Source organism: Acanthochromis polyacanthus, chromosome 22 (assembly GCF_021347895.1).
Source record: "Acanthochromis polyacanthus isolate Apoly-LR-REF ecotype Palm Island chromosome 22, KAUST_Apoly_ChrSc, whole genome shotgun sequence".
NCBI classification, from domain to species: Eukaryota; Metazoa; Chordata; class Actinopteri; family Pomacentridae; genus Acanthochromis; species Acanthochromis polyacanthus.
Window position 1 is genome coordinate 21,957,396 of NC_067134.1, and position 27,896 is coordinate 21,985,291.

Consider the following 27,896-nt stretch of genomic DNA (forward strand, 5'->3'; position numbering starts at 1 on the left):
GACTGAATTATCATCACTCCCGTCACAGTGGATGTGTAGCATTTGGTAAATATATGGAAGTCTTCCACACAGCCGAATGCCATTTCTCCGCACATAAAATATAAATCCGCCCAAAATGGACTGCAGCTAGGCAATTAAATTGCAGCTTGTATCCTTGCAAAACTAACAGATGTCTTCTCCTGTAATACACGATTCCATCAGCCTCTAACAAAACACTCACCTCCAGTCAAATAGCAAAGCTTTCACCGCATAAGAATGAGTCTGCCTCGCTGAAAAGCTGCGGCATCTGACAGAGACACCCACTGTTTCTTTATATAACACCTTTTTATAGCACCTATTTACCTTGAAATGATGTTGCCAAGTAACAACATTCCAATTGTGTGGTGTGTGTAGGCAAGCGTGTGCGTGAGTGGGTGTGTGTGTGTGTCAGTGATGGATGTTCTAAAGTGCCATTATTGGCTGTAAAAGTGGGGTTCTCACAGCAGCTGGGCAAATGACTTCAACTCCTTTTTACTCTCATGCAGGTCTGCTGCTTTAGAGAGGTGCAGGCAGGAACTCATCTATCACTACTGCACATTAATCCTTAATGCTGCTAATGCCTGCTGCCTGGCACAGGGCAAAAGACTTTACAATGAAGGATACTGTTACTGTTTTGTTTTTCACCTAACCTCCCTTTTTTTTTTTGCACATCTTTTTCTAACCTCTTCCACTCACTCCATCCACTTCCCTCTAAGCATGAACTGCTTAACTGATACATGTACTGCAGTAATCCCCTTCTTAGCGAATGGGATTAATATTTAATTCAAGAAGAGCCTTTTATCAATACCTCATGCATTCATTGTTCACTCTGTTTAGGCTGGCCTTAGTCGGCTCTTGGCAAACAGCACAAAGGGTAAGTGTATTAATGTGATAGATGGGGCAGACAGGAGTGTAGAAAAGTTTTTCAGAGGGAGAATTTATCAGCAACGCATCAGAACAACTCAATCTGTTTATAAATGCATCTAACGCTTTGCAGTTTCCCCAAAAAAATTGATTAGCAATGCATCAAAAGGAGCATTAGCCTTCAAATAGTCCCTTGCTTCTTCTGTTTTTATGTATACACAGACTAGCTTCTAAAAACTCCCAACATTTCTCTTTAACCTGTAATGGTTTCTGAATCGCTTTGTACTTTATCCTTGAAACCCCAGTGCTCGCATTCATAAAGGTACCAAGAGCCTATTATGCTCTGATCCACTGCAATGCTGATCCAGGATTAGCCCGGAGGCAAGAACACATGACAAGGTAAACTTCACAATGAGGTAAAGACACAGACCTGCCTCCCTTTTGTGTATACACAAAGAAATACATTTTTCTAATTTTATTTTGACTTTTGGCTCAGCCTGCTGTTGCCCAAGAACACAACTGCTTTTTCCAAACAACTGATTGTGAAACATCTTGGTGTTATTTCTGTTTGGTTTTTTTTTTTACACTGAGCTGTTAATGTTGGCCAGATATTGCAGAGTGTAAAATCCCCCAAAAACACTCTCAGCCAAAAGCAGAGACCATGAAATCTATCTGAGGTTATTCTCTGCAGGAGTGGGGTGTTTTTTAAGAGCCCCGGGGCCCTGCATGTTTTTTTGTGGGAGAGACCTCACCTCTTATAAGCTACAGTGATAAAGTTCACAAGGTTTTCAATGGAAATCTATGAATAATAACTTGGATCGCCAAAGGCTACTTCACAGAGTGTGAGTTGAAAATGTGCACTGTGGATGCCGCTGTTGGCTTCAAACCTCAAGGGTGCTTAAAAGCTCATGAGTGGACCTTGAGCTGAGGTTGTTTTGTCATGTGTGGAATTTTCTTGTCTGTATAGTCTATGTATACAGAGTGCACTCGTGCTCTACTCAAGGTCCACGTTTCACAACATGAATTATGGCTCTGAGTTGGGAGTTTTGCTCGAGATGAATCTCTTCACCTTGGTCGATTCCTTTAATAATTTACATTTAAAGAAGAAAATGAAAGCTCGGAAAATTAAACCACTTCAGGGGATTTTGAAATGCTGTATATTTCTGCAGCAGTATTTCAGACTTGAAGCCTCATGTAGACCCGGAGGAGCTGACAAAAGAAGGTGTTGGCGCCGCCTAGTGGTTTCAGTAATTCATTGTTTTCTGTGTGTATTTGCGTCATCGGGCTTTCTCAATCTGTGGAAATCCGTGATCATCAAGTCAGCTAGAGTCAGACTGCATTTAGAAACAAGGAGACGCTGCCTTCAAAGTAAATATCCTTGTTCTATTTATTGGAACATTGAATAAAACCTGAGGATTATCTTAGGAAACCAGATTCAGTGTCATATGGTACATTGCTTCTGATGTTCAAAGAAGATTTTATTGATAATTCATGAGCAGGAAAACTGAAATGGTTAAGGTAGTTGATGATTTTAGATGGGAAATAATTGTCTCCTCTTTCCTCCTACTATAACTTATTAATCAAGTCTTTTCTAATGTTTCATTGTTGCCACTTTTAAATGTATTGTTGTCTTTTCTAATCTTTTAGTCTCTTTTTAACATTATATCCTTGCCGTTTGTCGTAAAGCATGTTGATATTCCAGTTTTGAAAGAAGCTACAGAAATGGAGTTCATTTTTATTATTGTATTCTAAAGCAGCAAACATTGTGATAGTACATTGATATAGACTCACTGATTACTCCATAATAATAACAGTAAGATGTTAAATAATGACAATGATATTGTTTGACAAGTGTAGGATATTTAATAATGTTTTCTCTTATGCTTTATTACTGCCCTCTTTTAAATGTTCTCATTTTAAAAATATTTCTTTTCAGTCTCTTATCAATGTACCGTGTCTTTTCTAATGCCTGCCCTTTATAATGCTGCATACTTTCAATATTTAAGTATTTTTGTATATCTCTTATTTTAAACAACAACAATAAAAAATGTGGGCTGCACAGTGTCGTAGTGGTTAGCACTTTCACCTTGCAGCAAGAAGATCCCAGGTTCAAATCCCGGCCTGGGACTGGGATCTTTCTGCATGGAGTTTACATGTTCTCCCTGTGCATGCGTGGGTTTTCTCCGGGCACTCCAGCTTCCTCCCACAGTCCAAAAATATGCTGAGGTTAATTGATAACTCTAAATTGTCCGTAGATGTGAATGTGAGTATGATTGTCTGTATTTGTAGCCCTGTGACAGACTGGCGACCTGTCCAGGGTGTCCCCTGTCTTCACCCAGGTCAGCTGGGATAGGCTCCAACACCCCCTGCGACCCTAGTGAGGATAAAGCGGTGTATAGAGAATGGATGGATGGACAACAAAAAAGGTTTTTTCCTAGGTAATCAGTAATTAGTCCTCAACAACAGTATTATATTGCTTCATATTTGTACAATATTTTATAATTTCTATATAAATATGTTGATGTTTTATTGATTTTTACAATATTTTAGTCTCTTTAAATTGTTGTTTGAAGAGAGGGAAGAACCATGACAGCAGTAAGGACAGCAGGAATCACGGTATTGTTTGGTATTTCTGTAATATTTCATTGTTCCTGAATGATAAAACAAACAACAATGACAATTTTTAAAATGTCGTACGAGTGTCCTTTTAAACGTTCTTGTCTTTAGTATTATTGTAGTATTTTTAAAATTTATTTATTGTGATTTTTGTATACTTTCTTGTAACTTCAGTTCGGGTGTTTTGTTTGTTTCATTTTTTTATTATTATTGTTATTGCAGTTGTTCTTGCTCTTCTTCTTCCTAGTATTACTACTACAAAGGCGCTATTAATTAGTTATTACCAAATTAGTATAGTTATTACCAACGACTAATTCATGGTTTCTTATCTTGGATTTTTTTTTTTTTTTTTTTTTTTTTTTTAATAAATGAATAAAGAAACTAAAGTGCCGCATTAGTTTGATTTTGAAGAGTCTGGTAGGAGGTGCGGCCTGTGAACAGCACTTTGGTTCCGCTGTTCTCCGTTTCTCTCCACAAACTGAAGCTTTCTCAGCGACTGAACACTGCAGCCATTTCTCCGACTACGTGTTTTCAGCCTGGTTTGACAGAACCGTCTCCAGTCCGGGACACAAACATCGGACTAAACACAACTCAGATTCGCCCCTTTGTCTCCTCGGCTGGCTTCCCTGCCAGCTGAACGTCGTCGGGATGGACCCAGCAAGCCGATACCAAGTGGTGAGTGACCAAAACAGCGTCTGCTAGCTCGGCCTGCCAGTATCAGGAAACAAGGCCTGGCTGACAAAAAATACAACACTAAATGTTTCACTTCTTCATTAAAAATTGTAAATGGCAAAGCAAAGCCTGATAAATCACCCGTGAATGCGTTCCTCTGTTGTAATTCTTTAGATTTCCCCTCCAATCGGTTTGTTTTGGCAGCTAGCCTTTAGCCAACCAGCTAACTTTAGCCTGTTAGCCAACATTAGTCACGTAGGCCTTTCAGGTTAACATCCTTTAAACATAGTTTCAAGCGTAAAACACTCTTTCTTAGCTGTATTTACATCCTTACAGTAAAAGTAGGTTAAATAACACGGCTGTTAACAAAAGTGTTGACTGGCTTAGCTGTTAGCTGGTGTTAGCAGGGAAATTAATTAACTAGCTAATAACTAATGCGTTGTAAGGGAGATCTTAAAAGTCAAATTCTAACTTCATCCTGGTTAAAATGGCGACCTAAAAGCAACAACAGTAATAATAATTTGATAATGACACACTTTACTAAAATAAAATAAGACTTGAATTAGTCTTGGCAAAAATTCGACAATTCTTTAGTGAGTTAATCAGGACAAAACTTGTGCTAATATGTTAAACACAATGTCAGCCTCTGAATGTGGTGACTGTTTGTGTTAACCTGCTTAAAATGTGCAGTTTAGTTCTGTTATGAATATATTGTAACACATATACATAACAGACGTATGTATAACAGATATATAGAACAAATTGTAACTTAAAATGAAGTCTAAAAAGGCAATAAGGGTAATAATAAGTTAATAATAACACAGTAACTACTTGACTTAATTACAGTATCATATTTGTTTTGGCAGAAATTATACACTTCTTTCATGAGTTAATCAGGACAAAACTTGTGCTATCCTGAGTTGCTATAAACAAATTGGATATTAAACGCATTGCCAGCATCTGAATGTGCTTACTGTTTTTGTTAACTTGCTTAAAATGTGCATTCTTTTCTGTTATGAATGTATTATGACAGGTACAAATAACAGGCTTGTAAAGTAACAATAGTGGCTCGCAAGATAAAGTCCGCTTTGTGCTCAGACACTTGTGATTCTGGTTTTATTACTGATAATCCCGCAGGGTTCAGCATGAGCCAAAGCAAATCAGTGTCTCACTTTTCAACCCTGAACAAAGAAGCAGAACACAGCAGTTTTTTTTTTTTGTTTGTTTGTTTTTTAAGAACAGCACAGTACAGGTTGATCTGTATTATGTATAGTGGATTCTCAAGGATTATGTAGATACTGGCTGCCCAGGACAACACATTCAGCCCAAACCGAGGAGTTATCTGGTGCTGTGGTTTGCAGTCAGGCCAATCTACATTTCATTATGCCTACGCTTTGCATTCCCTGTGATTGTTTTTTTCCTTAATAAATCTCTGATTTCTGCACATACAAGGCACTGCTGCTTCTGAGCAGGCCTGCATGAGTTTTGGGTATATTTGGACACACGAGGAGGCTTGTGGCTATGTTGTTAAGATCTTATGTAATCCCCTGTGCGCGGGGGTGTGTTATGCTTTGTCCTTGATTCTGAGCCAGTCGTCAGCCTCATTCAGTGCCTTGTGCGTCGACCCTGGGCTGGTGGAGGTTTAAAGGGTGATTTCTGGAGAGGTTTATCTGCGTGTCGACAAGCAAATTTCGCTATAATTCTGACTCCTCTGATACACGTCACCTGTGACTTAATTTTTAGTGTCATGAAGATGCTATCATAAAAGGTGATTCCCCTGGTTGTTATGTTTGACCACAGCCAGATAATTGATGTTACGTACTGGAAAATATCTGTTTCTTTCAAAGAAAGATTTAACCTTTCCAACAGAACGTTATTGCAGTTCATCAGATTTGACAAACAATCCAGGGAGCTCCCACAACCGCAAGTTTAAAAATAAAACTATAATTGGTTTCAGTATTTCATGCTAATAAATATTTGTTTTAAGACCCTGTCTGTATCTTGCAGCTCAGTGAAGGCAGGAGAAAGTTAGAGGTAGAATGGTTTTGATGTTTTCTGTATCAACACAAGCCAGCAGAACAGTACACTGATTCATCTGATATCTTGTTTTCCATTTTTGTGCCTGTGTGCTAACAACTCTCAGACACTTATCCTTTTCTGTGCTGCTGAGGAATTTGCTTTAAGGCTGCGGACAAGCTTAACTTGCTTAACCACCTTGAGACAGCAGCTTATGTTGATTTTTAGTTTACATCTGCAGTGGGACAAATGGTTAGTCTGTGTTTTTTTTTTTTTCTGCTAACACTGAGTGACATAGTGTTGATACAGTGAGATGCAAGTTGATAAATAAAGCCATAATCTTACACCTGTTACAGGATTAAAAAACAAAAATGTTGTTTTTTTGTTGGTTTGTTTTTTATTTTTTTTATCAAGGTCAGTGTAGCTTTCTTGATAGAAAATTGACCTGGAGCTGTCTGGGTGAAGTTAACTTTCTCAAGGGCACTTTGATGTTAGTCACAGAGGTGGTGAGAAGGAATCACTTCCTCACTTTGCCCTTCTAGATTCCCTGCAAGCCATTTTGTAGCCGCCGTGTCCCCATCGCTCCTCTGTAATTACAGAAGGTGTTTGGCTCTTGGCTCTGACAAAAATCATTCCACTTCAGAGCGTACATGACTCTCTCAGATGTATCAGGGATCATCGTTAACTGTTTACATGTAGATCGCTTTTCCAAAGACCTTCCTGTGTTGACATACCGATGTAGCCTCCCATGTCTGCGCGTACAGTGTCAAACATTCTATTGAGGGCAAATGCTCCTACCCTCCACTGCAGACAAACACCACCAGTAATTTTACTCCTGCACATACTGCGTACTGGCTGAGATAACACTGTAACCCTCCATCTCCAGTGGCAGCTCAACAATAAAAGCCCCCTCGTGTTTTGACAGTTAGATGCTTGAGGAATTGTTCTGTGTGCATTGGCAGTAATGTAACACGACTCTAAGACGAAGCTGCTATCATTGAGATAAAATTGCGCTGCATCAAATGCATGTGTCACTGCTTGTGAATCGCTTATGTAAGTCATGTAAATCCAAGGCGGGAATGGTGAACCCTGTCACTAATAAAAACTGCTATCGAGGGGTAATTACTGAAGATAAAGGCACGATAAATATATTGTTAAAAAAAAATCACGTATTAAAAATGGAATTGAAAATAAGGTTTGATTTCATGACACTAACTTTAAAAAATGTGTATATATAAGATGAATTAAAGAGTAGTAGATTGTTATTAAAGTGATTTTCCAGTGTTTTAGGTTGTCATAAATACACAAGTATGACAAATGGCTGTTTAATTAAGCACAAGTTCTGAAGACAATTCCAAGGATACATGAGAAAACAAGACTACCAACTCAAGGCTCAGGCCAGAGTTCAGGGAAGAGGGAACACAATATTTGGCAACTTAAAAGTTAAAAATAGTGACTGAATGTTTTCCGTTCAGAGAAAGTAAAATTAAAACAAAGTTATAAACAATATGTAACATACTGAGGAAAAAAGTATAATATTCTGTAGATGTGCCCACGTCAACCCACTCATTCAGCTTTAAAATATAAAACTGAAGTTACTGACAAAAAAAAACTGTTTATCTTGTTACATAATAAAAACTGGATGATGCTGCTGCATTCAGCAAATGTCTGACAATACAACACTGACATCCAGAAAATGCAAATGCTAATAACTTAATTACAGACTTTCCTGTTTAGCTTCCCGCTTGTTAATATCTGTTCATATGGCGGCTACTCTGGCACAATCTTAGTTCCCTTCAGACTTGAGAAAGCTGCTAATTCTGCCTTAAAGAAAGTACAAGATTGGTGCCAGTGTCCGAAATGTGGGACAGTGTGAGCTTTCCCCTCGAGCAGCCACACTTTTTGGCTGCCTGATCAGCTGATCTGCTTGAGCCGACTCCACTAAACCCCCCTCCTCTCGTCCTCTCCTCTAGTTGCACAATGAGGACGACTCTTCGGAGGCCTCCACCAGCGAGCAGCAGCCGTGCACTTCTGCCACAGCCCAGGCCAGTGCATCCGGCCAGAACCAGAGCCAAACCCAAACCCAAGCCCAGGCCCAGGCCAGCCTGACCCCTGAGCCCACAGCAGGCGAAGCATCGGGCTCAAGGACTCAGGGGGAGTTGGACGCACCACCACCTCCCTACGCATCCATTGACCTGGGAGCAACCGCTGCTGCGCCTGGTATTACTTTTAATTTTGCCTTCTAATTCCTAATTCCTCTTCTTGTGGCTGCCTGCTTCCAGAAACAGCAACAAGACATCATCTCATGGAAGTCTGTAGCAGCTATTGGGAGTGTCTGTATCCATGAGTCATACTGATTTCCATAACGGCATCGCCGCATTATTGGCAACTATCTTAGCTCTACTTTGATACGCCGTCCAGTCCTCTTTATATCCTTCTCGGTTGTTTCCACAGAGACTAGTTTCCAAGGTGACTTCCCAGTGCCTCCGCCCTACAGTGTTGCCACCTCACTGCCCACATATGACGAAGCTGAGAAGGCCAAAGCGGCCGCCATGGCTGCATCCACGGTGGAGGTGATGCCAAGGGTAAGAAGACACACTCAGTAATAACAGATAGCTTCCTGAATCTCTCTTGTGGGCATATTTGAAATATTCTGCAGTTGATACATTTGCAAGCTAATTGTCTGGTTTGCATTGTTCGATTGTGTGTCAGTTGGGTAAGGTTCACTTCAAAGCGTGCCAGAAAATGTTTACACGTAAAATACTCCACCCTTCTCTGACGTCAGACCACAACAAATGCTTTCAGGCTTTAGCTGGCTGTTCGTTCTGGTCCCTTTGTTTTACCAGCTTTGGTATTTCTCATATTAAACCTCTCCTACATGCTAAAGGACATAAAAGTCAAGCAGCTACCAACTACTTTACAACAGCTATTGTACTGTTTCAAAATCTTAGCGGCAGCATACAGACATGACCTGGCATTTTTCGTGAATGGCAATCAAGGAGTGACTGAAGGCGAACATGTTGTGCAACTCATCTGTTGATTTTGTGTCATCGCTGTATTTACTTTTATTTCTTGTGTCTACATAAGGATGATGAATTCCCTCCAAGAGATGATTTCAGTGATGCTGATCAGCTGCGAGTTGGAAATGATGGAATATTCATGTTGGCCTTTTTCAGTAAGTCTGTCTCATGTTTTATTATTTTAACCAAAAAAAAAGCCCTCAACTGCAAACACAACAGGGTCAGAGGCACAGTTTGCTTTGACAAGATTGTGACACACTCTTCCACTACATGTGAGTCTTTGATGACAGAGTTGAATAAACTCTAACCAAGAATCCGAGAGATCGTATTTGACAAGACTGCAATTCAAGTTATAATATCTTGGCTAATTTTGAGTATTAAAAAAAATTCTGTGATACATAAAAGATGACAGATGTATTCCTGAGTAAATGATGACAATTTGTCTTTATGTTTGTCACTTTAGTGGCCTTCCTCTTCAACTGGATCGGGTTCTGCCTGTCCTTCTGTCTGACCAATACTATTGCAGGACGCTACGGAGCAATCTGTGGCTTTGGCCTTTCTCTGATCAAGTGGATTCTGATTGTGAGGGTATGTATTTTCATCATATGTGTTAATGGGTGAGGTTAGTATTATATTTGAGAGCAGGGGTTAAGCTAGACTGAACAAAATGTCCGCACTAGGAGTCATAAAATGCTAAAAGGCATTCAAAGTTTTAAATTTCTGTCAAACATTTACTGCAGATACTCAACCACCTCAAAACAAAAGCAGTCAGTCAGCACCATAGGGATGTAGCACTGCAAACACAGGCAACAACAAACTGCAGTAGCTAAGAATTTCTTCATAGTATTAGCAACAACATGCATGAACTCAAATTAGTATTTTTTTTTCCATTAGCTAATCCTTCCACCCACTTTCTGCCACTTATTTGGGTATAAAAGAAATTATATAATGATAAATAATTGGCAGCCATATTGTTCTTACTGGTATCAAACTCAAAGCTTGATCATGCAACTGTATTTTGTGTGCAGAACAATTTTTGACTCATTATGTGAAGAGTTTTTTTTTTTTCTTTTGAGGCCGAAATAAACTTCTGACGAGTGAAAGCACATTGAAAGCATCTCTTGAGGTCAGACCCAGAACTAAACCATCTTACTAGGGCAGCACAATTATGGCTAAAGTCCTAATCTTTATTCTTCTTATCAATATTGAGATCACAGTTAATGATAAATTTGAGGGACAAAAACATTTTAACTTTTAAGTAATATTGGCACTGCTTTCACTTCTACATTCCTGCTAATGTACAAAACTTGTCATCAAAAGAAGCCTTAAAAAAGGTTCTTCCTCTCTCGAATTCAGTGCATCTCCTAGAGGCCAAAAATGAATCAAACTGCACGCAAAACTCCTCATGAGCTGAACATCTGCTCATCAGTACACTACATTTTACCAGTGGTCCCTCACACCTCTCGTTGTCTTGAGCCTCTAGTCTCCCCACTCAGTTATTACTGTGCATGCAATTCAGACACAAGAATAACAAATACTAATTTAAAAAATAGTGAATAAGGTGTTTTAATGTCAGATTTACTCCAGTTGTCACCAGTTCATATTATCTGCACTGACTGTCTTCTACTAGCAGAGTCATGTACGAGCAGAGCACGTATTTTAAACGTTAGTTTTCTCACTCCATCATGTTAATTTAATTTGCCAAAACACATTTTTGATTAATATTCGATTAAACGTGCAGCTCTACATTTAACAGTCCTCGGTGTCACAGAGTGTCATAATCATAAGCACTGAAAGATAGAAAGACAATCTGAGAACATCACTCAAGGGTGTTCCAGCAGTTTGACAGGGCAGAGTGAGAGATGCTATGTATATATGTACAATTTGTGATTTTCTTTCTGCTTAATGAGAAAGCTTCAACGATGAAGACTTCTCTAATCTATCACTTCACTTATATCCACATACAGGAGGAAAACTGTGGGCTCATCTTATAATCAGGGTTATCTTATAATAGAGTTTCATGGCTGTATAAGTCAAAGCTTCTCTCTGATAACACTGAAATATCTTTTCCTCCATGTCCAGTTCTCCGACTACTTTACAGGCTACTTCAATGGCCAATACTGGCTCTGGTGGATCTTCCTGTTGCTCGGTGAGTACATTGCAGTTGTTAATCTTTAACTGTTTTTGCTGACTCAGTTCACTTTAGCCCAAATAACGAGGTGTTTGTTGTTAAGTCAGTAAATAATCCTCCCTCCACAGGCCTCCTGCTGTTCTTCAGGGGTTTCGTGAACTACCTTAAAGTCCGCAACATGTCAGAGAACATGGCCACCTCCCATAGAACACGCCTCTTCTTCCTCTACTAAAGGTATAGCTGACAACTTACATCCAACTCTCAGATACACTCATAGAATTATTAAAATTTGAAATTGAGCACGTTAGTACACTTTTAAGATTTTGTTTTTCTTCGCCTTCAAGTTTCAAATAAGAAGTGACAGCCTGCTAATTGCTGCTTGCCCTAAGAAATGGGTGTCATTTCCCTCAGGTTCCCACACCATCGCCATTCCTTTTCAATGTGAAGTTCCTTCCCTCCCCCTCGAATGACCTGACCGAGGAGCCTTGCAGCGAAAAGAGGAGACGGGGAAGGACTGAAGGAAAGAAGTAGGGAGAAAGTGTTACCAGTCTCATTAAAAGCATAACGCGACTCACTCTGAAGTCTCCACTTCTGAGCCGAGCTGAAAAACGCGTCTTTGATGATCAGATCTTTACCCTGGCTTTTTTTTCTTGTGGTTGTTTTTCATTTTCCTTTGATTCAAAGCTCCACACGGTCTCCTGGATCGTGTGAAACAAACACTAGTCCAGCTTGCGTGTCATGTGTCTCAAGAGCAGGAAGGCTGTTGAGATACATGAACGGAGGAAAATTAATTTAGGAGTTACACAAGCACAATAAAACCATGTCGCTCACACAAGGTAGGCGATATATGACAAAAAATATATATTTTGGTCGTTCTAAGTTACCTTGTTTTAACACATTGCGTGTCCTCTGTCAACAGTGACAGCAGTATTACAACGAAATGAAAAAAAACCCTAACATTTGGAATTTTAAAATAGAAACTGCGTAGGAGGTGGAGACCTATTCTGAACCTTCAAATTTCCCCTCCAACTTTTTCTCATTTGTCTCCAACATTAGTGACAAAGTAGAAGTAAGGATTCAAACCAAGTTCGTTCATAATTTCATACATTTCAGTTTGACCTATTGCACATTTTACACTATATCTTAAGCAGTTTCAAGTACTAGTTTTGCCATTCCACCTCTTTAAGTTCAGGTTGTTTTGAATAAGTCTTACATTATCTGTGATGTAGCATTTTTACAGTTTTACTGCATGAATCCTTATTTGCATCTCAGCCTCTCTTCTACAAAGAAATCTGAAAATTAGCAGCAGAGAGCTGAGATTGGTGGATGGATTTTCATCTTAAGAGCACATAAATGCACTTAAGATCGATAAGTTTACATATCACATACCCTGATGCTTTCATTGTTTTAAAATCAAACACATTTTCATTTTGCCTCTATCTTTTGTTTGCAGTCACAAGATGTGGCTCAGAATATGTCAAAGGACAGACACCAGCTTCGTATGATTTTTTTTTTTTTTTTGCGACAGTCAATCAGTTAACCTAAGCCCTAATCATCGGCCTTTTATGCACCAACTGAAACATCATCTCTTAGCATTTGAACAAGTGTTTAAAATGCCAAACTAGAAGCTTTTATAATAATCAGGGAAAGGAAACAGCTTGTCTGAGATGGACATATGTGCACCAACACTTTTTGCCTTTCTTTTTCTTCCTCTGCCCTTTAATACTAATTGTCATGCTATGCAGAAAGGATTTTTATCCATCCTGACATTTTTATAAGGGGAGGACTACATTAATGACTATACTTGTTGCCATTTTCACAGTTTGAATCAAAGAAAAATGAAGAAGAAAAAATGTTTCCAACACACCTGCTAAAAAACAAAACAAAAAATGTTTTTTTTTTTGCATTTAACCAAAACTTTATCATTCGTTCCAACCATATTTCACAATGTACACTAAGTTCATCTCAACTTACTCAGCTCTAAAACACCGACTGCCACATACGTCTGGCAAAACAGTATCTGTAAGCTAGCGAGGAGCTCACTTGAGAAAGCCCTGTAGATATAACAGTGTTTTTAGGCCACATGAGCTAGATCACTACAAAGTGGCCCAACAGCAGGCCTCATATGCATCTCCTGCTTCGGTGCTGTGGAAGTTTGAATCCATCATAAGCATTTTACACTCGGTGCAGTAACATGCCAGGCTTGAGTAAAAACTCCTCAGAGTACAAGAGTCTTATGCAATTTACTTAATTGTAATGACCTGCAATTATTGTGGATGTAATGTCCTGTGATAATGAAATAGACGTAGTTGAACAGTTTGTCAATCACAGATTGAGATCCAGTCGTGACGTGAGGCGGCTGTTAAAACAGAAGCCAAGGTGCTGATTATACACATTTGCCAACAAAATGATTTGAGCTACCAGAAAATCGGAGGAAAGCGCAATAAAACCAAGTAAATGGTGACTGGTTCCGCATGTTCTGCATGACTTAGACAAACCCAAACACATGGATCTCTCTCTGGGATTTCAGCTTTTATGATTAGATTAATTTACAAAAAAAACTTCTTTCCTTTTCTTTTCATGGAGTGAAATGGAGTTTCGGTGATGTGACATAGATCCTATTATTTTGATTAATTATTATTATTATTATTATAAGAATAATATGAGCAGATGTTGTGGTTTCTGGTGAGTGTGACGGTGATGAAGTCAGGGGTTACAGTCCAGTGTGAATGGAGCATGAGAAGCCTACGAGCTTGTGCGTCATGAAAATGGAGCCTGACTGGACAAAGTAAACAAAACAAAAAAAGCATAAAAAAACAAACAAACAAACAATGTGCTTTTTTTGATTATTTTTGTCATCCAGAAAATGAAATGTATATACCAGCTTATGCCAATTCATGATATTTGCACTTTGAAGAACTTGTACAGTATGATTTGTGAATCTGCTAAACTTGATGTGGGGGTAGAAAAAGACAAAAGTTATCTTAGCCATCCAAGTTTTTCAACTGGAATTCTTAAATCATCCCAAATGGATAATTTGCCTTTTGCACTTTTTATTTTTCAAAATGATAATATTGTTATTGTGTGTCTTGTTTCATCGCTTTTAGCCTAAACTGTGACAGTTTGAGTATTGCCAAAATTCTTTTTAAAAATCTTTTTGACTGGTCATATCCAACTACAGCCTCTTTCAGCAATATCAAGATCTTTTAGTGAATTAAAGCTCTGCTGCATGATTTATCCACCTGAACGAGTGGGGTAATGTTAGGATTAATCTAGTACCAATACATTTTTCTTTCTTTGTAAATACGTAAGGAGAAGAGAAAAAAAAAAAAACCAAGACGGCAGCCAGACTATTTTTTGTCCACAATACTCCTTGTAACATCCTCTAAGGCAGTTGTTATGCATTTATTGTAACTGGAATTCAAATGACAGATGATGTCTTGCAAAAAATGCCAATAAAGTTCAAAAGCCTGCCACTTACACTTCACGTTGGATTCTGTTTGCACACATTTAAGACTGTTGCGTTAAAATAAATTACTTGAGTAGGGATATAAATAAAGATGTATGAAAAAGAGTTGACTTGTTTTATACTCTCAATTCAGCTAGTATTTATGATGGAGCATCGTGGGTTTAATCATCGGTGCCCACATCGTCCAGTCAATCATCGGGCTCCTTCCCTGCTGTTACTGTTATACCCTCAGAGCCAAACTGTCCTTCAACCACCTTTCATTTGCAATTCTGTGTTGCATTATCTCCCCGGGCCTTCACTTTTCAATTTAATGAAGAAGAAATTACCTGAAAATGTAGTGTTCCAACAGTTTCTATTTGAAGTAAGCCTTTTTTTCATTTTTATAGCATATAAGCACACATTTGCCACAAAGGGCAAAGAAAGTTTACCTGGAATGAAAGAATGGGAAGTGCATCCTACGGTAACAGCTGACCTTTTCAACACATCTGAGCTAGAAGTTAACATATACGGGTTTTTTGTCAGGGTCGATACCAATATTTAAAACTGATTTACATTTGTATACCTAAAAATGAAATTCCTCACGTCAAATTTAAAAACACAAACTCTAGTGATTGCAAGAGAACTTATCCACATTTATCCTGCAGTGCTGATAGGCTATTACTTGTAAGCAATCTGTTTGCAAAGTGCTGACTAAGGATGGAGAGGTGGCTGTATCAGAGCCAAATGAGCACATTTACAAATTGGTTTATTTTTTTCCAACAGTTGCAAACACTGCAAGCACAGAGCTGTCGGTAATGAAGGACTTTATAGTCTGTTTGGAGTTTTCATGGGGGGACTCTGTTCTATAGTTGTGCAGATAATCATATCTACATATTGCATGCATGAGCACTAATGCTGAGCATGTGCACTAGGAATGTCGTCTCAACGTGGCATATATTTTCAGGACCCAACAAAGTGAGTTCAACAACAGAATGATGACGCAAAAAGAATTGCTCAAGAACCCTGGAGTTTCATCGAAGTACCGTGTCCACAATCGCATAGAGATTACGTACAATTAACCTGCATGGGAGGCTGACAAGGAGGATGCTCCAAAAGAACATGAGAGTACATTCACATTTTCACAAAAAAAAGGGCATTTTGGAATACTATACTTCAGACAGATGATGTAAAGAAACCACAGAAATTGTAATCTTGTTTACAAGGATCAAAGACGGCTTTTCAGGAGAAGAACCTCACACCAAATGTGAAGCATGATGGTGGAAATCCTATAGCTTGGGCCTGTTTCACAGCTTTACAGACTGGGCTGCTGCATACAATGCTGATTCAACTTTGAATTCTACTTTATATCTGAGTACTTGTAGATAATGTGAGGTCATCTTTCTAAGAGTAGGACCTTTCAACAGCATAATTATCTTAAACATAGTTGCAGATCCACCAAAGAATGGCTAGGAGAAATGGAGGGTTGTGCAACAGACAATTATGCAAAACATGTACAAGAAGTTAAGCTAAAGGGGGGAAAACCTAGCTTGTAGGGCCACAGAAGAACAACAACTTTCCTTGCAGAATTCAAGAATATCACCGTTGTGTGTTGGAACCATTTCAGAGAGAACTGATTGTTTGCTTGTCCAGATAGGTCAAAAACAATTTCAATAAAATGTGCTGATTTGTTTCACGAGACTGTAGGTGGAGAACTGCAACTGCAAATATCTTCTGTCAGTAACGCGTCACTATAATTTAGAGAGCATGGAATAATTGTCTTATTCATATAATTATTTATAGATTTGTAATGGAGAAAATGCATACACAGGTGTTATAGATTCAGGCCTGGCAGTGTCAGCGTGTTGGCCATCATCTGGTTTTGTCCAGACTGAAGTATCTCAACAACTCTTGAATAATTTGCCATGAAATGTGATACAGATGTTCCTGGTGACTCTCTAATGTTTTCTCTTTTAATACCTACAGAAGTAGTGTCTTTCTATCAGTCCCTCTTATACTTTTAGCTGTTGCATGCTGATGTGCAAAATTACAGTGGTGAAGATAAATCTGCTAACATTAGCATTTTAGCATTGTTAGCATGTTAGCAAACTGAACAGAATTTAACTCAAACTGCTAACTGAGCTGCTAGCATAGTTGCAGACTCTGATGTCAAATTGTCTCCAAAGTTGTATAATAATCTATTATTACTACTGTGTGTAGAGCCCAAAAACAGATCTCCAAAATATTGGAAACGACATACAGTAAGGGTCACTTCTATCTTACAAAGTTACACACAACATTTACAATGTTTTTATGCAAGTTTGGCCATATTGCAACATCCTTTTTGGATTACCAAACACCTCCGAGTCATTGAACTTCACCATGTGGTGGCTACATTTCCTGATATTACTCAATCTAATGCAAATTTGACTTACTGTTTAATTATGTTGTATATTTTAAGTCCATCTCCTGGTTTAACTGTATAAACTGCCCTGAATATTAAAAAGAATGATACATACAGTGCATGTTTCACTATTAATTATTTCAATACTGTTTGGTAGCATACATTAAGGTGGATTTGCCAGAGATTTTGTTGCTGAAAACAGCTGCTGGAAACTGCATGTAAGGGGTCAACCAAAAGAGTGAATTTGCAGGCCAGAAAACCAAAACAATGAATTTAAAGAGGCTGAAACTGCAGACTTGTTAATTATCTTGGGTTCATGACTTTGAAAAATTAAAATTCATCCGTCAGTGATTTAAAAATGTACATTGAAGTAGCTTTAATCTCGGAACAGTCATCCTTTAATATGGAGCTTTTTAGTCATTGTGAGACTCAGTGCCTTCAATTGCATTTCTATTGGGAGCAAAACGAGCAGTAAGGGTTTGTTTTCAGAATATCCACTAGATGGAGCCAAAGATTTCTTCTAATAATGTCGTGCTTAATTTAGCAGTTCAAACACTTCTCTTATTTGGTTCAAAGTTCTTATTAGTGTCACATATCTTGAAAAACTCATTCCAATTCAAACATCCTCCTTTATGAGTTTCTGTTAACATCATTGCATATCTGTGAGGGACACTCACGGGTCATGTCTGGCCTCTCTCTTACCAGGAAAAAGAGACCATCTTTTCAGCTGAGATAAAAGGTGAGTTTTCTCTTTTCATTAGATATATTATTTAATTTGAAACTCCCTGAGTTGGAGGCTAAGGTCTCCTCAATGCACCACTATTATTGGTAAAGTATGGGGGTGCAGGGCCATTTAAGTTGTGTCATTGATGAGCAACATCTTTATTATCTATAAAATCTAAAATATTCTACAGTATTGATTTTCCATTTTATGAAATAGCTTCTGTTTCATTGATGTTCAGATATTTTATTTTTATGGTCTACTTTCTCAAAAAGTCAACTATGCTATATATGATTTGTGACCCATTTTACTGTTGTAGTTTTATTGAAGTTAAAATGGCGGTGTGACCCAACCACTGATCCGAGTTCAGCGGTCCCACTTGAAGAGGCTTGATAAATATAAGCCAGAGGCTCTTTAGGACTGCTCTGGGAGTGCTTTTCACTCTCTGTGAGATCAATGTGTTCTCACACCCCAGTGCCTCGGGCTATTAACTAGGCCCTTTCTCCTTACACTGCTGCCCGTGTTAACATCTAAAAGCTTGGTTTTATGTGAGAAGACACCACTGGTCAGGAGGCAGAAAAATCTGTAGATCATTAAGTGGTTCACTGTCAGCTTGAGATCACACCAAGCTAGATAAACTGTGCTCACTGTAACATTTAGGTTGGAGCCCAAACTGATGATCTGATCTGCTCTGAAACTAAGCAGCAGCAGGTTTCGGGCCTTTCTTCAGATGTAATCTTTGTCAAATGTGGAGTTTTAGTAGAGTATGACACAGGTATCATCCATTTGTCTTCACCATACCTCAAGCCCTGAGGCAATATTCTCCATTTCTGGTCAAAATAGTGTCAGTATTTGCTAATATTTAAAGGACAATAGCTCGTTATATGTGTAAATACAAATCTACAAGTGTGGGAGCTCTGTGAGGCTGCACTAAGCAAAATGAGCGAAATTCTTAAGTTCCCACATTATCATGCTGTTAGGTAAGAACGGTTACCACGCTCATCAACTGATTTTAGCATGCAAGCTTGCTAACAGTTACTAATTAGCACTAGACACTTTGATCACACATCAAAGTACTGCAAGTTTGCCCTGTGAATGCTACTAGGTGAAAAAACTCTGAAAAAGAATGTCTGATAAAGTTTTTCAAAAGTTCATCTTCGTCAACATGAACATCAGTACCAACTTTTGTGGCATTCACACAGTAGTTGAGACATTTTGGTAGAAAACCAGAGAAAGAGTCACTTGATGACTGAGTTATATTATGATATATCATTTGGAACCACCAAAGCTGGGACCAATCCATTTTATAGATATTTTTCTTCATAAGTCACAACTTTGACCTGCTGACTGTCACTCAGTCACCAATATCATCAGGGTTCATCCTCTGGGGAACATCAGAATCTGGACATAATTTTAAAAACCCATATTTGGCAAATCAACATTTATGATTGCCGGTTCTACTACATAATGTTCATGATGTTTATTGTACAAAAAAACATATTTTTTCTTCTCATAATGTACATTGCTGCAGCATGTTTTTCCTCGTCATTTTAGCCCCTTTTCAGAAGAGTCTGATCTGACTGGCCAGCTTGCCTGGCAACAATGCCGTATCTTTCAGCTTAAGACCGTACCCCTAGCAAAAATGACTCTAGCATGGAAATAATGGCAAAACAGTTGCTTGGTTATTGTTTGAGTGTGTCAGTCTAGGTAGTAGTTCGGCATTATGCAAATATGTTACATAGTGGCATAGATTAACATCAAAAGAAAAGCCTGGATTTGAAACTAGGTATTTCGTGCTGGTAAGGAGCAGTGTTTTCTACGGAAGAAAACTATTTCCTTAGCTTTAGATTTTGAGTGTTGTAAGTTTGCAGACCTTTTACATGCTCAAAAAACCTCAGCTATACAACACACTGAAAGAAATGGAAAACCCATCAAGCATTACATGGGTCCTTCAATGTCAGTCCATTTAAAAGTTATTGAAGTGTTTAAGTGTTTATCAAAGTGCTGCATTGACTGACAGACCTCGAGAGCCACACAATACCAACATGTTGCTTTTAAAGGAATAAAACACTCTCTTAAGAGTATTCTCTTAATTCATCCATTATATTTTCTATAGACATCAATTGTTAATTTAAATACTATGTTAAATGAACAAATTCTGAGCTAGATGTCACTATAAAGCACTGTTATGTTCGCTAAAGCCTAAGAAACAGGGGCGCCTGTATAGCTCAAGGGGTTAAGCAGACGAACCATGTATAGGGGCTGGTCTCCGATGCAGCGGTCCGGATTTGATTCCCGCTTGTGGCCCTTTGCTGCATGTCTTCCCCCAACTCTTCTCCCCTTTTCCTATCTCTCTATCTCTCCTATCAAATAAAGCCTTGAAAAGGCCAAAAAAACCTAATATAAAAAAGCCTAAGAAACAGCAGAAGAGATGCTGACTAATGTGGGGGTTTGTCATTTCCTCTTTCACCACAAGGAGGCACCATCTACACACATTCCCACCACCTATGGAAGCCAGCAAGTAAGAGCCTTGCAGTAGGTTTTTGTAAGCTCCTGGTGCATGCTATATTGATAGGGAAAATATTCAAGGAACGAGATTCCCATCATTGCCCTCTGAACTTAAGAGTCACTGAAAACAGTGACATCTTGTGGCAGACTTACTAAAATGTATATCATTTTTCACCAGTAAACATTCATTCATTTTGGGTAGAAAATGAGTTTCAAAAAAATGACCTTACTCAAAACCAAGACTAGACATGAGTGCTGTCCTTGCTGTGAGAAGTGTAAGCCAGAGCACATTTTTCTCTGAGCTGTGAAGTCCTTGAAGCTACAAGCTGTCTCCTGCCTCCTGACAGACGGGGCTCAGGTGTTGCTCTTCACTTCCTGTGTAAATTATACACGGGTTTTGATAGGTGTCACATTAGACACAGGATGTTGTTCCCCCTCAGTGTCTCTCTTCCTCTGTCTTTTTCATGTCGCTGACAACAGCTATGTGAGCTACAGCTGCCAGACCTTACTCTATGACAGTAGCTTGCAATTCTACAAAACCACATGTACGATAGACATGTTTGTCTTTTCTAGGGCTGCGCTGCTTAAGCTTTACTTTGAATCATAAAGAAGCAATCAGTGATGATTTTGTGTGTGTTTATAACTGTACAGACAAAGCAATTGCAAAGAAATGAAAGACATTAAGTAAGTATTATTCCTAACTGTTTCAGTAATTTAAGAAACATGTTGCAGTGTGGCTGAAGACTGTTTCGGAAAATTGCTCAAAAATTAAGTAGGAGTGATTGCCGGAGGTTTCACAAAGTTAAAAATACATTAAGGAGGCCTGATTGCTGACTGTTTCTGAAAGTTACACATTTATTTAATGGGCGAAATGAGTGTTTTGTGAACTTACAAATACAACAAGTTGGCATGATTGTTGAATGTTCCATAAAATTATGAATATAGTAAGTAGGTGTGATTGTTGATTGTTTCAGAAAGTTATAATGTGTTAAGTAGGCGTGATTGCCGAAGCTTTCACAAAGTTACAAATACTTTCAGGAGGTGTGATTGCTGGCTGTTTTGTAAAGCTAAAATACATAAAAGTCAGCGTGATTGTTCACTGTTTATAAAGTTACAAATATTGTTGGATGGTAGCTAGCTGCTTGTCAACATTAGCGGTGATTCTGGCAAACTTTTACATTTTGTTCATGTCATTTCAAGAGAAAGAGATTTCCTCTTTCCATCGAAAGACAAAAACACCAGACCAATATGTAATTATTCATAGAAAACAAAATGTTTCTTTTCAGATGATAACTCTCCCTATAGCCCAAATGCTTTCTCAAACAAGTTAGACTGAATTTCTTTTGCTCAGTCACAAATGATGCTATAATGTTCAATACCAATTATGAATTTGGTATGAAAGAATAATAAATCCTTAATCCTGTATAATACACCTAGAACAGTGTAAACATAGAGAAAGAATCCAAAATCCTGTGCTAAAAAGATGCTTCAATTTAGTTATTTTCACAGAAATAGGCAAGTTCTGTTCATTTACTTCCCTTAGAGATGTAAATGATGATTTTTAAACAGCTCTTCTGCATAGGTTTTTCTGAATTAACTGAAGACCTGCAGCATCGATGCAGCCAGAAACCACAGTAACACAGAATTACACTTTGAATAATAATCAGCGTCCACCGAGGGAAGCTACTCTGAAAAGATGAGTCAAGTAAAAATCTCACTGCTGCAGGAAATAATGACAGATTGAACCCTTTCAAAGATATTTTGGGTATTCTGATATCAGACTTACAGAGTGAAAACTGTATGCTGAAAACAAAATTTGATCTTACTAAAAAAAGAAAAAGAAAGAGGAGCTTACGTTGAACAGAGAAGCCTATTCACATAATGGGTTTATGTTCCCTACTCGCCTGCCCCTGGCCCCAATCTGGCCTCCTCTCTTTTGGAAGGCCTTAATGACTAACCCATTTACATAACTCCCTTCCGGTTTGCAAATGTTTCCCTTTATGAGGCCCTCTCCTCCCTCTGAACTCATTCTCTTCATCCTTTCTTGCTCTCTGCCGCTCCATCTGAATGCCTCTCGCCCTCGTTCTAACCAGGTGGAGCCTCGTCAGGGTCCAGCCTGATCCCAAAGTAAACTCTGTCACATGCAGAGAGAGAAAGGCGGCCGGAGAACTGTGCTGACAATCTCTGTCAGCAGCATATCTGAAGGCCTCGGCTGCCTGGCTACTGCAGAGTGTGTGCGAGGGCGTGTGGTAAAGTGTGTATCTAGTTCACCCAGCTGCTTTCCGGTGTGTGGGTGCTCTGCTGATCGCCAAAAGCTTACCTTAGCCAAAATTTGCAATACTTTGTCCTTACATGGAGCTACATTGAATAGTTTTATGTGATTAATCCCATTATTGACATAAGCATGGTGGTAGTACCATCATTTGCTTAGCTTAGCGCATAAAGATGGCAAACAAGGAAATAGAAAGCAGACTCACTAACCTGTCTTGATTTCTTGCTTGTTTATTCTATCAACTGTCTTTGTTATGTGGAGATACACAGTGGAAAGTTTTGCTGGTAATCGTGACGTAGTGGAAAGAAAATGTTTGTGGCCTGATAGCTGTTCTGTCACACTTATGATGGAAATAAACGGCATCTAAACACAGATAACCACTGAATCAGTGATCTGATTAGAGAAGTTTAACAAGGGTGAGTGCATCAGCGCTATCAGACCACAAACTTTTCACTTTCCAATATTAACTTTCCATATAGAGATGGCTTTGTGATTGAGCTTTAACTCGTCAAACATGCAATAAATATAACTATGCACCAAGACATGTCTGAGAGTTTCGGGGGGAGAAAATGCAATGGAATTGACAGCTTTTCTCTATTCTATTCATCGTTAGAGGCTCATTTTTCAGTTTGTGTCTAATCCACACAAAACATAACAATAATTTGTCTTAATTAGAAACTTCACAGATGTTAACTCTTGAATTTATCTAGTTATCCAATTTGAATAGAGCTGACACCAAATAGCAAAATCTTCTCACTAGTGAATAGTAAAGTTAATATGACGAGAGGTGCATATGGTAGCTTTCAGTTACTTCTGACAGATTTCCTTGGCAGGTGGAGTGTTTTTACTGAGCAAGTATTGAACTTAAACAACTAAATAATCTTTTAAAGCATGATCCTAATCGTTATTTATTTGTTTTAAAGACTCAGAGGGTTTATGGTGAGCATACCTACTTAAACAGCCAGTTCTTTTGTGTGTGTGTTACATTTACAGTACTTAACCCTGCGTTGACTCACAACAGCAGTCACCCCCACAAGAGCAAAGCTTCTTAACCCTGTGGCAGTAGGTGAGGAAATATGTAATCTCTTTGGCACAAGGCACTGCGGCTTTCAAGTGGGCATGAAACACGGTGTTGCGGAAGAACAGAATAGCTGTGTATTCTGCTTTCGGTGTTCACATGTACGCACACGCCTCCTTCATTGAGGAGTTGCTTGCAAACAGCAGGGCCTTGAGGCGTCTTTCGTACGCACAGGAAGAATGGGTTTGGGACGGCTTCCAGGACACATACCTGTCTGTTGTCGAATGTCAAACGTGGATCTGTGACATTTCACAAGGCTGCATGTACACGCCACATGCACACACTCAGGGATTTGTTTTCACACAAACGTGAAACCTGGGAGGAATTATGCACCACTTTCAATGTGGCCTACAGGTTAACCCAAAGAATGTATCAATGGCATATGAAGATCCTTTCTAAGTTTTTGAGCAGACATTGTATAATCAAAGTGTGGGGTAGTTCTTTATGGGTGGGAGTACTGCAGAGGCAGGAAAAAGAAAGTTTACTTGAATCCTTTCCTGGAATTGTGTAAACTTTTTGTATTGTTCTGTGTGGCGACTCATGCTCAAAATAGGTTTGAAAAGTGACTAAAAAAGCATGTGACAAATATGTCTTTCGACACAGTGAAAGCTCAAATGCTGAGTCATGTTACCTCTACTTACATGGGGAATACATGTCAGTAAAGTACATTTATACCGATATTATGCATATTTACAGGTTAATGATTTCATTTTTGGGCTGTACTAAACTGTATACATGCTTTAAATGTCTCATATTCTCAAATGAATTTAAATATTAAATGTCCTCTGATGAGCTGCTGCTGTTCCTGCCCCCTTCAGGAAGAAAATTCTCTCTGTGACTGTGAATGACAGCATGAAGAACAGTTGACCAGCTAATACAGGATTTCTATAGCTTCAGACTGTCTCTGAGTGATCATTTTACATGGTTGAATTCACAGCACAGATGTTGATTATAATTCAACTGTGTGGTGAATTTGTCAGACACCGTTTCAGTTACAAAATCTATAGTATAGCAGTGCAGGGTGACAGCCTGAAAAAGGCTCTGCAGTGACTGGTGGTAAACATGCAGTCTTAATGGGCTGTGTTTCAATCACTGTTTCATATTTGTTCCATTGTCTCACAACAGAAACAAGGAAATATGTTAATGAGAACAGCTATGTTGGGAATTTGGCTATATTAAAATGTAGCCCAGAAAGCAGGAGAGAGGCAAATTTGTCAACAGCGACTGCGTTGAGCTCGCACTGAAGCACAACAGGTGACACCAAAACAGTCACCCATACAGTCCTTGTTTACTCGCTTTACATCATTCCGAAACTTTCCACATTTGAATGTCCCTCAGTGTCACAACTTTCTGACCTATGACCACATGATCAAAGCTAATGGTAAGATTACCCACTTTATCTGCACAATGTCATAGAAAGGACATTAACATGAAAAATAAACGAAATCCACTGAATCTTCGATTCGGTCTCACGGGGATTCGTGAAACTGTCACGTAAGTTTTAGTTTCGGTTTCGTGCGCACCAACACGATTTCGTCATGTTTTTCGTGCCGCTCACCACGAAATGTTTTTCGCTGTGGTAATCACATCTGAAAGTGGTTTATACCGGCGGATTCATGACGATCTAAGCTGTCCATCGGCGTATACTGCTTGTGTGATCGCGTTTGCGGCCGCCGGCCGCCGGACATTCTTGAAATTCCTATGCAAATTGGTAAGTGTACCACCGGCTTATGGTTAGGTTATGGTTAGGTTATGGTTAGGATTATGGTTAGGGTTATGTTTAGGGACGATGTCATGCAAAATATAGCGTTGGATTCGCCGCGGTTTTACATTAAAAATATAATATACACATTCTTTTGAAATACGTTCTGAGTGGCACGAAAAGTCCGCCGTTTAAAATACATTGGTGCGCATTTCGTGGTGAGCGGCACGAAAAACATGACGAAATCGTGTTGGTGCGCACGAAGCCGAAACAAAAATTTACGTGACAGTTTCACGAATCCTCGTGAGATCGGGCTGATTCCTCAGATGCTGCGAGTGCATGAAGTCTCCTGCATCCAACAACAGAACATTTGGTGTGCTTTGCTAATGGCTGAGACATTTTAGAGTTAACAGAAGCAGCTCTAAAATGAAAATGAATTTGGTTGACTTTCTTTGCTAAATGTCGTCGATTAGTAACAGAGGAGAAGCCTGGACTACAAATGCAGCATTTCAGGTAGGTAAGGAGCAGCAGGTTCTGTAGGAGGGGATAACTCTCTTGGCAAGGACTTTGTAAGTTTGCAGACCTTTTACATGCACAAAAAACATCTATAAAACACTAAAAGAAAAGATAAAATCCCAACAAACACATGGGACCTTTAAAGTTGAGCATTAATCCAATTAAACACAATCTTAAGCTACTTGCTAACCCTGCTCTTAATCATATTTGATCACTTGCTTGTGGGTCCTGGTAGCTAGCAGAGCATTAGCACAGTAGGTGATGTGTGTTTGGGTCCTTAAGTTCACATATGGTTGAGATCTAAGTGCAACAAAATCCCTCTTCAGCAGCTAATAATGCTAACCCAGCTAACCTCACCCAATGTCACATCTCACTGCTTCAAGACAGCAGTTAGCCCCAGAATATTTTGTCAAAAAACCTTGTTTGACTTCTGCATCATTTATCCGCTGTTCCCACAAGCAGCACCGTTGTTTCTAGAACACCACTTGAACACACGTGCATGCACCGGCACAAGCTCAACGTCAGCAAATATTGACATTGTACTGCGGATGCCACCTGGTCTGCCAGTTGAGGAATAATATACCAGCAACACAACTGATCATTGCTTTGCAGGACTCACATTAAACAGGCAGGAGGAGGAAGATTTCAGCCACTAATCTAAAATCATCATCATCAAATCAATAAATGCCCATTTTATGTCTCCTTAGCAGATTGACTGAAAAAGACAAAGACCATCACCAAGAATCCACAAACACCCACCAATTGTAGCCTAGAAGCTCAAATTGCTACTTCACTTTATACAAATGGGAAAAAATAAAACCCATTTTGCCCTGAGGATTAGGAATTATCATTAGGGCCTTCTGCATTACATAAAATGTAATTGTGTTTATTATTTTCAGCGTGCAGCTTCTGTTTAGCTTCTTTATGAAAACAGAAGAAGTAGTCAACTGTGCTCATGCATGTAATTAGCTTTCTATGCTGCCAAACGATAAAGTGTGAAACTGACTGCAGAAGCATATTAACAGCTAACTCTAGTCAACAGTAGTGTGATCAACTCCTGTCTCTGCTGGAGTCACTAATTCTAATTCTAAGCTGTATGGACGGTTTGACGTCAATGAAACAGAAAGGCATGTGTCACAGTCATATTTCAGGTCAGTCAGTTCACCATGTGGTCCACATAGATCTTTGTGCAAAAAAAAAAAAAAAAAAAAAAAATTATATGGATAGAGTTATCTCTACTGGCTGCAGCAACATAGCAAGGCTTGTAAAGATACAAAAGTGAAAATGGGATGGAGAGAGATGGCCAGCTGGTGAACACAATAGTCGTGTTCACCAGGAGGAGGGGGTGGGGTGAGAGGCACAGAGGGTAAAGAGTGTAGCCTATGCGCTGGAAAACACAGATGTGAAGAATTCCTATGTACGTCTGAGTACTAACATCTCCAAGAAACCATAGATGGCTTCGTGTGTTGACGAAACTCGACCTTCCATTTAGTGTCTACTGAGCAGCTCACTTTATACCTGATGACATTTCAAGTCTTCGGTGTGAGCTCTCTGGTTTCCGGAGAAACCTACATTCCCTTTAACTCCTTCATGTGTGGAGAGCCTTGACACGTGGAGTCGTGGAACTCCTGGAGAGCGACCTCTTCATATTTTCACAGTAAACAGCCCCTCCAAAGGCACTCGCTCCCTCTCCTCCGTCTCCAAACAGTGGCCTCCTTTCAGGGCCATCACTTAAGGGCCCTATTAATAATTTGACAAGTTTTCTCAAAGATTAATTACAGCCAGCTTCGAGGCGGCAATTATGCAGGGTGGAGAGACTCCGTAAACCTTCTCCAGCTCCATTTCCAGGCCCAATTTTCCACTTATCAAGATGTCAGTGGGGAGGAGAGGTTGTCTAACAGTCTTTCTGATGC

General features: G+C 39.1%; 1 protein-coding gene across 1 annotated transcript; it reads left to right on the forward strand.

The window, feature by feature from the left end:
- Nucleotides 1-3,918: 3,918 nt before the first annotated feature.
- On the forward strand, nt 3,919-14,817 carry ndfip2 (Nedd4 family interacting protein 2). The gene is made up of 8 exons (XM_022192415.2): nt 3,919-4,173; nt 8,160-8,406; nt 8,641-8,771; nt 9,274-9,361; nt 9,670-9,794; nt 11,289-11,355; nt 11,466-11,571; nt 11,749-14,817. The coding sequence occupies exons 1-7, from the start codon at nt 4,147-4,149 to the stop codon at nt 11,567-11,569; spliced, it is 789 nt and encodes a 262-aa protein (XP_022048107.1). The 5' UTR covers nt 3,919-4,146; the 3' UTR covers nt 11,570-11,571; nt 11,749-14,817.
- Nucleotides 14,818-27,896: the final 13,079 nt, after the last annotated feature.